Source organism: Trachypithecus francoisi, unplaced genomic scaffold (assembly GCF_009764315.1).
Source record: "Trachypithecus francoisi isolate TF-2019V2 unplaced genomic scaffold, Tfra_2.0 Lachesis_group18, whole genome shotgun sequence".
Taxonomy (NCBI): Eukaryota; Metazoa; Chordata; class Mammalia; order Primates; family Cercopithecidae; genus Trachypithecus; species Trachypithecus francoisi.
In genome coordinates this window covers 36241678-36253458 of record NW_022681463.1, presented here as the reverse complement: position 1 = coordinate 36253458, position 11781 = coordinate 36241678, and the positions used below count along the sequence as shown (strand labels likewise).

The window sequence follows — 11781 nt, the reverse complement described above, 5'->3', positions numbered from 1 at the left end:
ACTCGAGGAATATACAACAACCTGAGTGAACCCCGAGGTAACTATGGACTTTGAGTGATGATGTGTCAATTCGGGTTCATCAATTGTAACACATGTACCACTCTACTGGGGGATGTTGATAATGGCGGGGGTGGGGGTGGGGTTATGCATGCGTAGGAGCAAAGTGTATATGGGATATCTCTCTAACTTCTCAATTTTGCTGTAAACTAGAACTACTCTATATTAGTCTTTAAAAAATCCCCTATCTTACGAATGATTTTGAATAAGCGTTTTAGCAATGTTCTAGAGATGAATCTCCTCCCCACGTCCTACGCTGGGTGAGTAATACGAGGAAGTGTCGGGTACCCGGGAGCCCTGTCCTCAGGTGTTCCAGGAACGCGGCCCCATCCCTTGTCAGCCTCTGTCTCTGTGTGGTGAGAAGGCGCACTGGCTCGTGCCTGCGCGAGACTCGCGCACATAGAAAAGCCCAATCAAGGACGGGTCATTCCCGCCCCCCGCGCGCCTTCTGCGACCGCCCACTCGACAGGTTGACAACCTAGACAGCTCCCCCGGACTTGCCTTACTTTTCCATCTCCTCCCACCCAGCTATACCCTCCCACTGGCGGCGCGGATGGGACACCGGCGGAGCCAGCGAGTCTGCGCGAGCGGTCCGAGCATGCTCAATAGCGCGCGCGGCGCCCCGGTGCTCCTCCGCGGAACCGCGACCAACGCGGAGGTCTCGGCTGCCGCTGCGGGAGCCACAGGAAGTGAAGAGCTTCCGCTGGGAGACCGCGGCGGCAGGAACGGAGGCGGAAGGGGCCCTGCGGCGACGACGTCGTCGACGGGGGTGGCCGAGGGAGCTGAGCACGGAGAGAACTCCCCCGCTCGGAAGCCGGATCCAGAGCCGGGCAGGATGGATCACCACCAGCCGGGGACTGGGCGCTACCAGGTGGTGAGTTTCCGGCCTCCTGTGCTTCCCGGGACTGCCTCCCTCCGGGGCGTCCTGAGAGTCCCTTTCATCAGGTTATTCCCAGAGGAAACGCTATGGCGTTTGTTTTGTTTTCTTTTGGATCTTCTGACTGGAGCTGCTTCACTCGCCTCTCCTGCGCACTCCTGTTTAGGACTGCTTCGAAACCCTTCCTTGTCGCCCCAAGTCTCCTCCTAGCTCCTCGCCCGTACCCTTAGCCCCCTTTGAGACACCCTCCCTCCGCACACCTTACAACTTGTATCTATTTAATTGTTCAGTTTATAATTTTCTTATTCTCTGACTCAGTCACTTCTGAGCCATTCTAGTCGATTGTCTACTGGAAGTGGGGCTGACTTCGCATACCTGCCCGGAAGGTGATCGCCGTCATAAATGGGGTGGGTGGGTGGGTAGGTGGGTGAAGGTCTAAGTACTGTGTAAAGTGGGATTTGGCAAAAATGTGGGTTAGGAATTGTGGAACCGTAGAGAAAGACTGGCCATAGTGCTGATCTTGTCTGCTCGTTAACCTTGTCATTTTTGTCCTTTTCCATTATGTTAGTATTAAAAATGACTATTTTTTGTAATCCCCACTTTTTGTTTGTTTGTTTGTTTGTTTGGCTAGAGGGGAAACAGAGGTAGTTTTAGTAGAACAAATTCTAATCTTGTTCGAAAAATTATTTTTCGTTAAATACAAGGTTTTCCAGCTTAACTGTGTAAACTTTGGTAACTGTATGCTGAAAAAAGTGAAATGTGTTCCTCTATATTTTCAGTATCAAATTTTAAATATATTTTTCTTTGTGTATTCTGGTGGTAACGTTGGAGATTCCTGTTGTAAACCTTAGTTAAAAATGGACTGAGCAATAGACTGTGCTGTTGTGCTGTTGCAGCTAGGTAGCATGTCATTCTACAAACTTTCAGCCCATTTACTGAGGGAGACGAGATAAATAATACATAGGTGGTGGTGCAATTTATGGTTTATAAAGTTTTACAAATTTAGGTATGTTAGCCCCGGGTTTCGACTTTCAAATCTATTTGCACATGTAATACTTAGTTATAAGCCAAGACTTTCTATTAATAAGTACATTTTGGCAATATGAAGGACACTGTAAGATGAGATCCCAATGTACGTAATTTTGCATTTTTCTAAGGTAAAAGCTCATGAGGCTTCTATTTTCAACTGGTTTGCATTCTTTAAAACCTACAAAAGGTCCATATTCCGAATTCTTTGAAAATTTATCAGCTTTTCTCAACAACTTGGGAAATACTGTTTCTGCCAGTATGGAAAGCATTTTTCAAGTGTACACCCTTTTGATGGTTTGAAGGGCATTTCTAGGTTTGTAAATGTTAGCAAAAATAAAATGATACAAATATTGAATAATATCAGCAGTGGAACTTGTTTCATTTTTCTAATCTTTCTATTAGATTAGAAACATCAACCATATTCTCCTACACACGTCACTACTCAAAACACTGTTAATTTATGTAGCTCTCAGTTTTAAGATATTTGTTTTCCCTACAGCTCCTTTCAAAATAAATGGAGATATTTTATTGCTGCCCCCTCCCCTCATTTCTTTCAAACTGACCATGTGTCCCACATAGACTTCGAATGTTCCTTGAGAGCAGAGGGCAAAAATCAGTTCTTCTAAAGATAATGCCTACCAGTCCCTCTAAATATAATACTTTAAGTAGGTAGGACATCGATTTGTTTTCCTTGTAAGGCAACAGTGTTAGAGTTACACAACTTACATTGTCATTTAATCTATCCAGTATAACTCTTGGTTTTGTTTATAATGGCCTGATTAATAACATCTAAGTGTATGCCAGAGAAAAAGCTGAATTGACGTTTTCAGTAGACTTTTTAAACTAGGGATCAATATTCAGCTCTGGCTTATATGATGAACATAACTATTTTGTGGTTGCCTTTAGCTCAGTTTTTGGGAAAACTGGAATGTTTAATAAACTGGAGCAATAAACAACTTGAGTTGTTGAATGTTAAGGGATGACTAAGTCAGGAGATAGGCAAGTATACTTAGGGGTGAGATGGTATGCAATGTTAATTTTTCACTTATTTAAAGAATTTAAATACAACTTTTCATACTGGTGAGCTAGCAGTGATGCTCAGGGTCATCAGAACGACCTACTACCATTAGCCAATACACAAGCTTTATCTGGAAACTTTTTCTGTGATCTCTTCTTTCCTTTCATTGTTAAAAGCACCCAAAATTTATTAAATAAAGCAGTTAACAGTTTAGAGCTACAAAAATTCTTGATTGTTACCCTTCTAATTTCAGAAAAAGCTAGGTATGGTACATAATTTTCTGGGAAATTCAGTTTTGTTCGTTTGTAAATGAGCAATGTTGCTAACTTTGATGAAGTTGACTTGGCTTGCAGCTGCTAGACCACATTCTAACTTTGATGTTCTTATTTTATTATTTATTTATTTTTTGAGATGGAGTCTCTGTCACTCAGTCTGGAGTGCAGTGGCGTGATCTCGGCTTGCTGCAACATCTGCCTCCCAGGTTCAAGTGATTCTCCTACCTCAGCCTCCTGAGTCGCTGGGACTACAAGTGTGCTCCACCATGCCTGGCTAATTTTTGTATTTTAGTAGAGATGGGGTTTCACCGTGTTGGCCAGGCTGGTCTCGAACTCCTGACCTCAAATAATCTGCCCGCCTTGGCCTCTCAAAGTTCTGGGGTTGCAGGTGTGAGCCACAGAGCCCGGCCAAAGTTCTCTATTTTAAAGGATTATGTACCTCTACCAAGCTGACTTCTAAGATTGTACCTGTACCAAGCTGACTTCTTATACAAGTTAAATTGGCATGTTGATTGTAGCAGTAATTTCCCAGACTATATTTCAGAATGATAGTAAGTGTAACTGGAAGGTTTACAATACATTAGCATTTTAAAACCATGAAAAATTCTGCAGTAAAGACAGTGATTTGGATTTCTTTAACCTAGCTCTTCCTAATCTTTGTTTTGTTTTGTTCTTTGTTTTTAAAAATTTAAGATTATGTTAACATTTCCAAAATATCAATTTTCTATGGAACATAATTTGAAGTATTCATTCTACAAAGATCTGAGTACTTTGCTCTTGTATCTGGGGAATTAGAGTTGCCCTCAATAAATCAGCGGGGAAGGAGGCTTGAAGGAGGCCTGACTATTAGCAGGTAAAAAACCTGCAGGTTTTAAAGCCATCTGGGCTTATATATTAGATGGTGCTGTTTGCAATTTGTGAGACCTTGGCTTAGTTACTTTACATCTTGAAGCCTCATTGTCCTCATATTAGTACCTACCTGACTAGGATTATTGTGAAAGATAATATAATACGTGTGTAAAACATATAAAGACTGGTACATGATAAATAAGTACCCTTTTTTTTTTTTTTTTTTTTTTTTTTTGAGACGGAGTCTCGTTCTGATGCCCAGGCTGGAATGCAGTGGCCGGATCTCAGCTCACTGCAAGCTCCGCCTCCTGGGTTCATGCCATTCTCCTGCCTCAGCCTCCCCAGTAGCTGGGACTACAGGCGCCCGCCACCTCGCCCGGCTAGTTTTTTGTATTTTTTAGTAGAGACGGGGTTTCACCGTGTTAGCCAGGATGGTCTCGATCTCCTGACCTCGTGATCCGCCCGTCTCGGCCTCCCAAAGTGCTGGGATTACAGGCTTGAGCCACCGCGCCTGGCCAAATAAGTACCCTTTTTACAAGCTAATAAGTTAGTGTGTTAATGTTTCACGGTTGCTGGCAAAAAAGAGGTGACCTCCAGGTTAGAGACCGATCATTACTCATGGCATAGCAAGCAGCACGAACATCAGCATATTTGTGTAGGTTTTCTTAGCTACCAAATTCCACAAAGGGGCTGGGTGTCCATATGGATGCGTGCAGTGGGTTTGCATCACAGCTGAGGAACTGAGAACCAAGGGTGCAGTGTTTTTTTTTTTGTTTTTTTGTTTTTTTTTTCAAGCAGCAAATATCTTAGCAAACAAAAAACAAACTAGTTTACCTTTTCCTGGGATGGCAGTTACACACTGTGGTTGCCTGATCTTTGTTCCCGATGTAACTTATTAGAAGAAACAGCTCAGTATCAGGAAATGGAAAGCTTTACAGACTGACACACTCAGCAAGAATGTGCAGGGACATTCAGGCCCATGGCTGACTGCCTCACCCAATAATGCATGTTCTGGATGAGATAATGTATAATGAGTTTTCAGTATAGTCATTTCATTTTCCATTGGAAGGAAGTGTTGCAGCCTCTTACCTTTCCTTACTGTCTAGTTGTCACCTTTTCTTGCCAACGTTATTCCTTTGATCATCTCTTGTTTGTTTCTTTGGAATTTATCAGTGTATTTTATCTGGTTTATATTCTTACCGCACCTTTTTTACATTATCAAGGTTACCCAACTGCATAGTCTAATAACTACTTTTCAGTTCTCATGTTGTTTGATTTCTCTGTTATATTGACAGTATGAACGTTCTTTGAAAGTCCATCCTTATTCTGGATAATAAGAAACTTCCTACTTCTCTTGACTTTTTCTGACTTTTCTTGTCTTAGTGAACTCTTTTTGTACTTAATTCCTTCTCCTTAAATATTGATGCATTACCTGGCGTGGAATATTGTCTATTAACTTTCTTCCTCATTTGACCATCCCTCAGGAATTGTTTGCACTATGTGAATCATATTTGTAGCATACAGGTTGAGTATTCCTTTTTTTTTTTTTTTTTTTTTTTTGAGACGGAGTCTCGCTCTGTCGCCAGGGCTGGAGTGCAGTGGCCGGATCTCAGCTCACTGCAAGCTCCGCCTCCCGGGTTCACGCCATTCTCCTGCCTCAGCCTCCCGAGTAGCTGGGACTACAGGCGCCCGCCACCTCGCCCGGCTAGTTTTTTGTATTTTTTTAGTAGAGACGGGGTTTCACAGTGTTAGCCAGGATGGTCTCGATCTCCTGACCTCGTGATCCGCCCATCTCGGCCTCCCAAAGTGCTGGGATTACAGGCTTGAGCCACCGCGCCTGGCCAGGTTGAGTATTCCTAATCCAAAAACCTGAAATCTGAAATGCCCCCAAATCTGAAACTTTCTGAACACCACATGATATCACAAGTGGAAAATACCACACGTACATATTCAACACAAGTTTGTTTCATGCACATATAGTACATTCATCTTTGGGACCCATTCCCAAGATATTTTGTTATGTGTATGCAATATTCCAAAATCAAAAAAAAAATCTGAAATCCAAAACATTCTGGTCCCAAGTGTTTTAAATAAGGGATACTCAACCTGTATCAATCTTATTTTTGTTCTTTTGCTCAAAAACCTTCAGTGGCCCCTCACTGAATCTGCCCCCAACATTTAATAACATTTAATATTTAAACTTCCAAATTTATAAAAAAGTTGAAAGAATTGTACAGTTAACCTCCATACAAATTGTAGGCTCTACAGTTGTTAACAGTTTATTTTATTTGTTTTGTGTATTTATCAATCCATCTTTTTTTGTTTGATCCTTTTGAAGGAAGTTGCAGGGATCAGTGTACTTGCATGCAAGCCATGTATTTTTATTAGCCTACATTTTAATATTTGTTTATGGTTCTTTTTCTTTGGGGTAAAATCAGTGTATATTGAAATGCACAAATCTTATATGGCCTAGTGGATGAACTTTGGCAAATTCATATACTCATGTAACCCAAACCACCTTTGACATGTAGAGCAGAGATCAGCAAACTATGGTCCAACTCCTGGTTTTGTAAATAAATTTTATTGGCACACAGCCGTGCCCATTCATTCACAGTGGTAGAGTTGAGGACATTCATGTACTGCATAATGACTTTTCATTCAATGAGGGACCTCATATATTGGAGTCCTGTAAGATATATTTAGATAAATGTGTTGTGTTACAATTGCTTATAGTATTCAATACAATAACTTGCTGTACAGGTTTGTAGTCTAGGAGCAATAGGCTAGACCATACGGCCTAGTGTGTAGTAGGCCATATATACAATCTAGATGAGCAAAAGTACACTCCGTGATGTTAGCACAGACACTCATCCATCATAGGGACCCCACCCATATGACCTCATCTAAACCTAATTACCTCCCAAAGGCTCTAACTTCAAATAACATCACTCTGGTGATTAGGGTTTCAACATACACATTTTGGAGAGACACAGACATTCAGTTTGTACCACTACCTTTTACAGATAAATTTTACTGACCTGATACAGAACATTACCATCACCGTAGAAAGTTCCCTTATTATCCTTACTAGATCAATTCCTACCCCCCAGGTGACTGTTCTGATTTTTTCACTTCAAATTACCTAGTTTTGCCTATTCTAGAATCATACGGCATGTAGTCTACAAAGCTTCTTTCATTCAGCATGAGGTTTTTTAGATTGATCTATGTTTTTGTGTATATCAGTAGCTCATCCCTTTTTATTGTATATTTTTCATCATATAAATCATATGAATACACTGCAGTTTGTCCATTGCTATTGATGGATATTTGGGTTGTTTTTAGTTTTCTTTTGCTGTTATGAGTAAAACTGTTATATTCTTGTACAAATCTTTTTGTAAAGCTGATATGAATATTCTTGTATAAATCTTTTTGTGGACATATGTTTTTATTTTCCATGGGTGGAATTACTGAGTAATAGGGTAGGTGTATGTTTAAATTTTATAAGAAACCACCAGACTTTTTTCCAAAGTAGTTATGCCATTTTATACTTCCACCATCAATGTATGAAAGTTTTGGTTGCTCCACACACTTGCAAACATTCTGCTGCTGTCCGTCTTTTTAATTTTAACCATTCTGGTGGGTTTATTACATTTTTGAAGTTTAAAATTTCTGTTCTTAGCATACAAATTTTTTTGAATGGGCCCTCCCTACCTGCACAGTGACATATCTCAGCAATCTGTCTTCTTAATTTTTATGCACTCATTTCTCATCTGAAGTTCTGTACTCTCTCTGGTTTGTTTGCCTCATAAAATCCTATTCTTAAATGTAAAAACTCATTCGAATCTATAATTGAAAGAGGGAGGTAAAGAGAGCTTCTTACCTCTGTCATCAGCATCAAGGCAGAAGAAAGTTAGAATAACTTGTTATACTGAATTATGTGTTCGTGTGTCTTTCTAACTTTGTAGACTCTTGCTTTTTCTCAAAGGTGTGTCAGGGTTCTGTCAATGTCTGATTTTTATTTCATCTTTAAAATAGATCTTTACATGTTGAAAAAACTAATTGAGGAAATTTACACTCAAATATGTTTTATACTAAGTAGTACACCAAGTTGTACACCAATACTCAAATGTATTGTATACCAAGTTGTTGCTTCTAACTTGAAGACCAGTTTTATGTTAATTTGGGTTGCGAGGGTAAATTGCTTTTAAACATACCCCAGATTAAAGTTTCTCTTGCTATTTTTGTGCATGTCATGATATTAACTGTAAATATGTTATTTATTTGTTTGAGTTTAGCTCATTAAAAAAAATTATACAAATGAGTACACACCTGAACAGTGCTGAATCAAATGGTAGCCTTTGCTTAGGTACATTTGAGCAGTACATGATCTAGTACTGGAGGACTATATGTGTAGTGGCAAATAAATGCATTGGAATTGTATCATGAAAATACCGTATTATAATTTATAGCTTATGTTTTTGAGTGCCCTTTGTCAGATTTATGCTAAAGATACGGGAGCAGTTTTTAGATATCGTTATTAATTATGAAACAAAGATCCTATAACTCATTCATCTGACGTATAATAGCTTATGAAGTACTTCTGTCTGCTTCTGTTTTAGGTGTTGGTGAATAAGACAGTTAAGTTTTTGTCTCATGGCTCATGCTTTGGTGGAGGGAGTGCAGATAGATAAGTAAGCCTAATTTCAGATAGTAATAAATTATTTGAAGAAAATAAAGCAAGTTGATGGAATAAATAATACATTCTATCAATTATGAAATAGCAATAATAGAACAGTAATTACATTATATTAATAAAATGCTGCTAAATGCTTTATACATATTAGCACACTTAATCCTTCCACTTCTATGAAGTAGATAATGTCATTATCCTCATTTTGCAGATGAGAAACATGAGACACAAGTTAAATAAAGGCCCAGCTGTGATGGAGTTGGTATTCAGACTTGGGTGTTTTAGTTTTATATTGCTGTGTAACAATCATCTCTAAATACAAGCATTTTATTTTCTTTTAAGATTCCATGGGTTGAGTGTGATCAGGGAATTGTTGAGTCTAGTCTACATAGTATTAGCTGGGGCTGGAGCCATTTTGGGGCTTGATTGGGTTGGAATTTCCAAGATGTCTCACTCACTTGGCTGCAGTTGATATTGTCTGTTTTCTGGGAGCTCAGCTGGGACTGTTGACTTGAGCATCTCAGTTCTCCTCTGTGTGCCCTCTTGATGTGACCTTGGCTTCCCACAGCATAGAAGGAAGAGGAAGCTGCCATTCTCAGGGCCTGGGCTTGGAAATTCATAATGTCATTTTTGCAGTGTCCTATTGGTCAGAGCAGTTGTAAGACCCCCTAAATTCAAAGGAAGAAGGAATAAATTCCATCTGTCAGTGGGGGAGAAACATGCACATACGTGAAGGGAAGAAAGCAATAGTGGCCGTCTTTGGAGATGATGTACCACACCAGTCAGTTTGACCCCTTAGTAGATAGGGATCAGCTTAGTCAGGGAACTCCATCCACTCTGAAGTTGTGACAGTCAGGCAGACTTAATTGAAATGTGAAGATCTAGTTCTAGTTGATGAATATTGAAAATGTAATAGTAACCTGTAGTGGAAATGAGTTTGTTGATTGAAGATATAGGAGGAAAGCTGTATGGCTGCAGCAAAGTTAAGGGGATGGCCTAGAGTAGAATGGGACAAAACAGAAACAAATTTTATGCTGGATTTGATAGACGAATGCAACTCTCATTTATAACTCTAGTTTATAATTGTTTTGTGAAAGCGGTTAGGTCCACCTACATGATTTGCAGAGTCTAATGCTGAATGAAAATGTGGGGCCCTGGCCTGTGATGAGGAAGTCAATCTCCCCTTTCTGCAGACCTCGTCTTTGTACAGGTCTACGGACCCCCAAGCAAATATGGAGTCTCCAAGTCAGGACATGCTCATTACCTACATCAGTGATAGGCAAGAGGCCACCCTCTGAAGTGTGCCAGGGTGCTTCTGGCCTAGGATGGAGATGGCTGTCACCTTGCCTTTCCCCGAGTTGTGGGGTGAGGACTGCGAGGTCAGACTGAGCCAAAGGGTTCAATTGAGTGAGAACACTTCCTGGAGAGGCAGACTGCTGGTGAGCTGAGGTGTCAGGCCCCTGGCACATGCTCCATTAGAGTCCTATTGGAGTTTACTTACAAAACTGATATTTAGAGATGAAATTATTAAGAATTTTAAGACAGTGATCACAGGATATTAAACTCCAATCATGAGTTCCTCCTGACTGGTGGTCCCATGTGACTGCAGTGATCACATGCTCATGAAGATGGCCCTAAAGGTTGTGTTACTTGGGATGGTGGTGGTGATGATGTAGACCAGGTATTAGTAAACCCTTTCTGTAAAGGGCCACATAGTATTTTAGGCTTTACAGGCCATGTGGTCTCTGTCACAGCTACTCAGATCTGCCATTGTAGCGCAACAGTATCCATACCAAAAATGAAAATGAACAAATGGACTGTGTTCCAGAAAACTATTTGCAAAAACAGTGTGCTGGATTTGGCCTGCTTACTCTAGTTTGCCCACCCCAATGTAGATGTTATAGGAATGTACCTCATATAGTCCTGAAGCTTGGCATGTTGAAGGGCGTTTCAGGAAAATTAATTTTTTTTTTTCTTTTTTTTTTGAGACAGAGTCTCACTCTGTTGCGCAGGCTGAAGTGCAGTGGTGCGATCTCGGCTCATTGCAAGCTCCGCCTCCCGGGTTCATGCCATTCTCCTGCCTCAGCCTCCTGAGTAGCTGGGACTACAGGCGCCCACCACCACACCCGGCTCACTTTTTGTATTTTTACTAGAGATGGGGTTTCACCATGTTAGCCAGGATGGTCTCGATCTCCTGACCTCGTGATCCACCCACCTTGGCCTCCCAAAGTACTGGGATTACAGGTGTGAGCCACTGTGCTCGGCCCAGAAAAATTAATTTTTTATTTCACCCAGTCTCTAAATAAATTCCTGACGATGTGGTGAGGTTGTTTTGCATCCCTTACTTGCACCTGATAATCAGTCAGGCACCTAGTCTGTCCCTAGAATTGGGATGGATATGAGTGGATAGTAGAAGAGAATATAATACTGCCTGTGAGAGTGGCAAAGACAGCTTATTCAAATATGGTGGAATCTTCATTCTGTTAGTGTGATCGCCTCACTGAGGTTATTCTTGACTACCTTATTTTAAATCACTGTGTTTTATCCAGAGTACTTATCACCATCTGGTATTCCAAATATTTTGCTTATTTATTTCCTACCTCCCTTCTTCCTCCCTGAATTTAAGTCTCATGATGATAGAGAGATTTTTGTCTGTTTTGCTCACTACTGTGTATATCTTTCCGTACCTGGCATGTGGTAGACTTTCAGTATTTGATAAAGGTGAATGAATGGTGCTAGTTCAAGGCCAATTTTATAGACATAAAACTTTGCCTATATTATTTCATTCCTTTTTATATTTGTTCTGTCTCTGCTACTGAGACCTGGGCTCTTTAAGGTGGGGGTGATGGTGGTGGTGGTTTTTTTGCATTCTCTTCCAGCTTAAAATATATGGCTTAGTCTTCCTCCGCCTCTCCTCTCTCTCTGAATCTTCCTCCGCCTCTCCTCTCTCTCTGAATGATGTCCTTTAGAGTTGTTCAATAAGTAG

General features: G+C 40.6%; 1 protein-coding gene across 1 annotated transcript in view; it reads left to right on the top strand.

Annotated features, from left to right (window-relative positions):
* Positions 1-378: 378 nt before the first annotated feature.
* NDFIP2 (Nedd4 family interacting protein 2) overlaps positions 379-11781 on the top strand; it is a 74315-nt gene continuing 62912 nt past the window's right edge. Inside the window, exon 1 of the mRNA XM_033177454.1 lies at positions 379-931. Within this exon, the coding sequence (XP_033033345.1) occupies positions 611-931 (321 nt within the window). The 5' untranslated portion in view covers positions 379-610. The remainder of the gene's footprint in view (positions 932-11781) is intronic.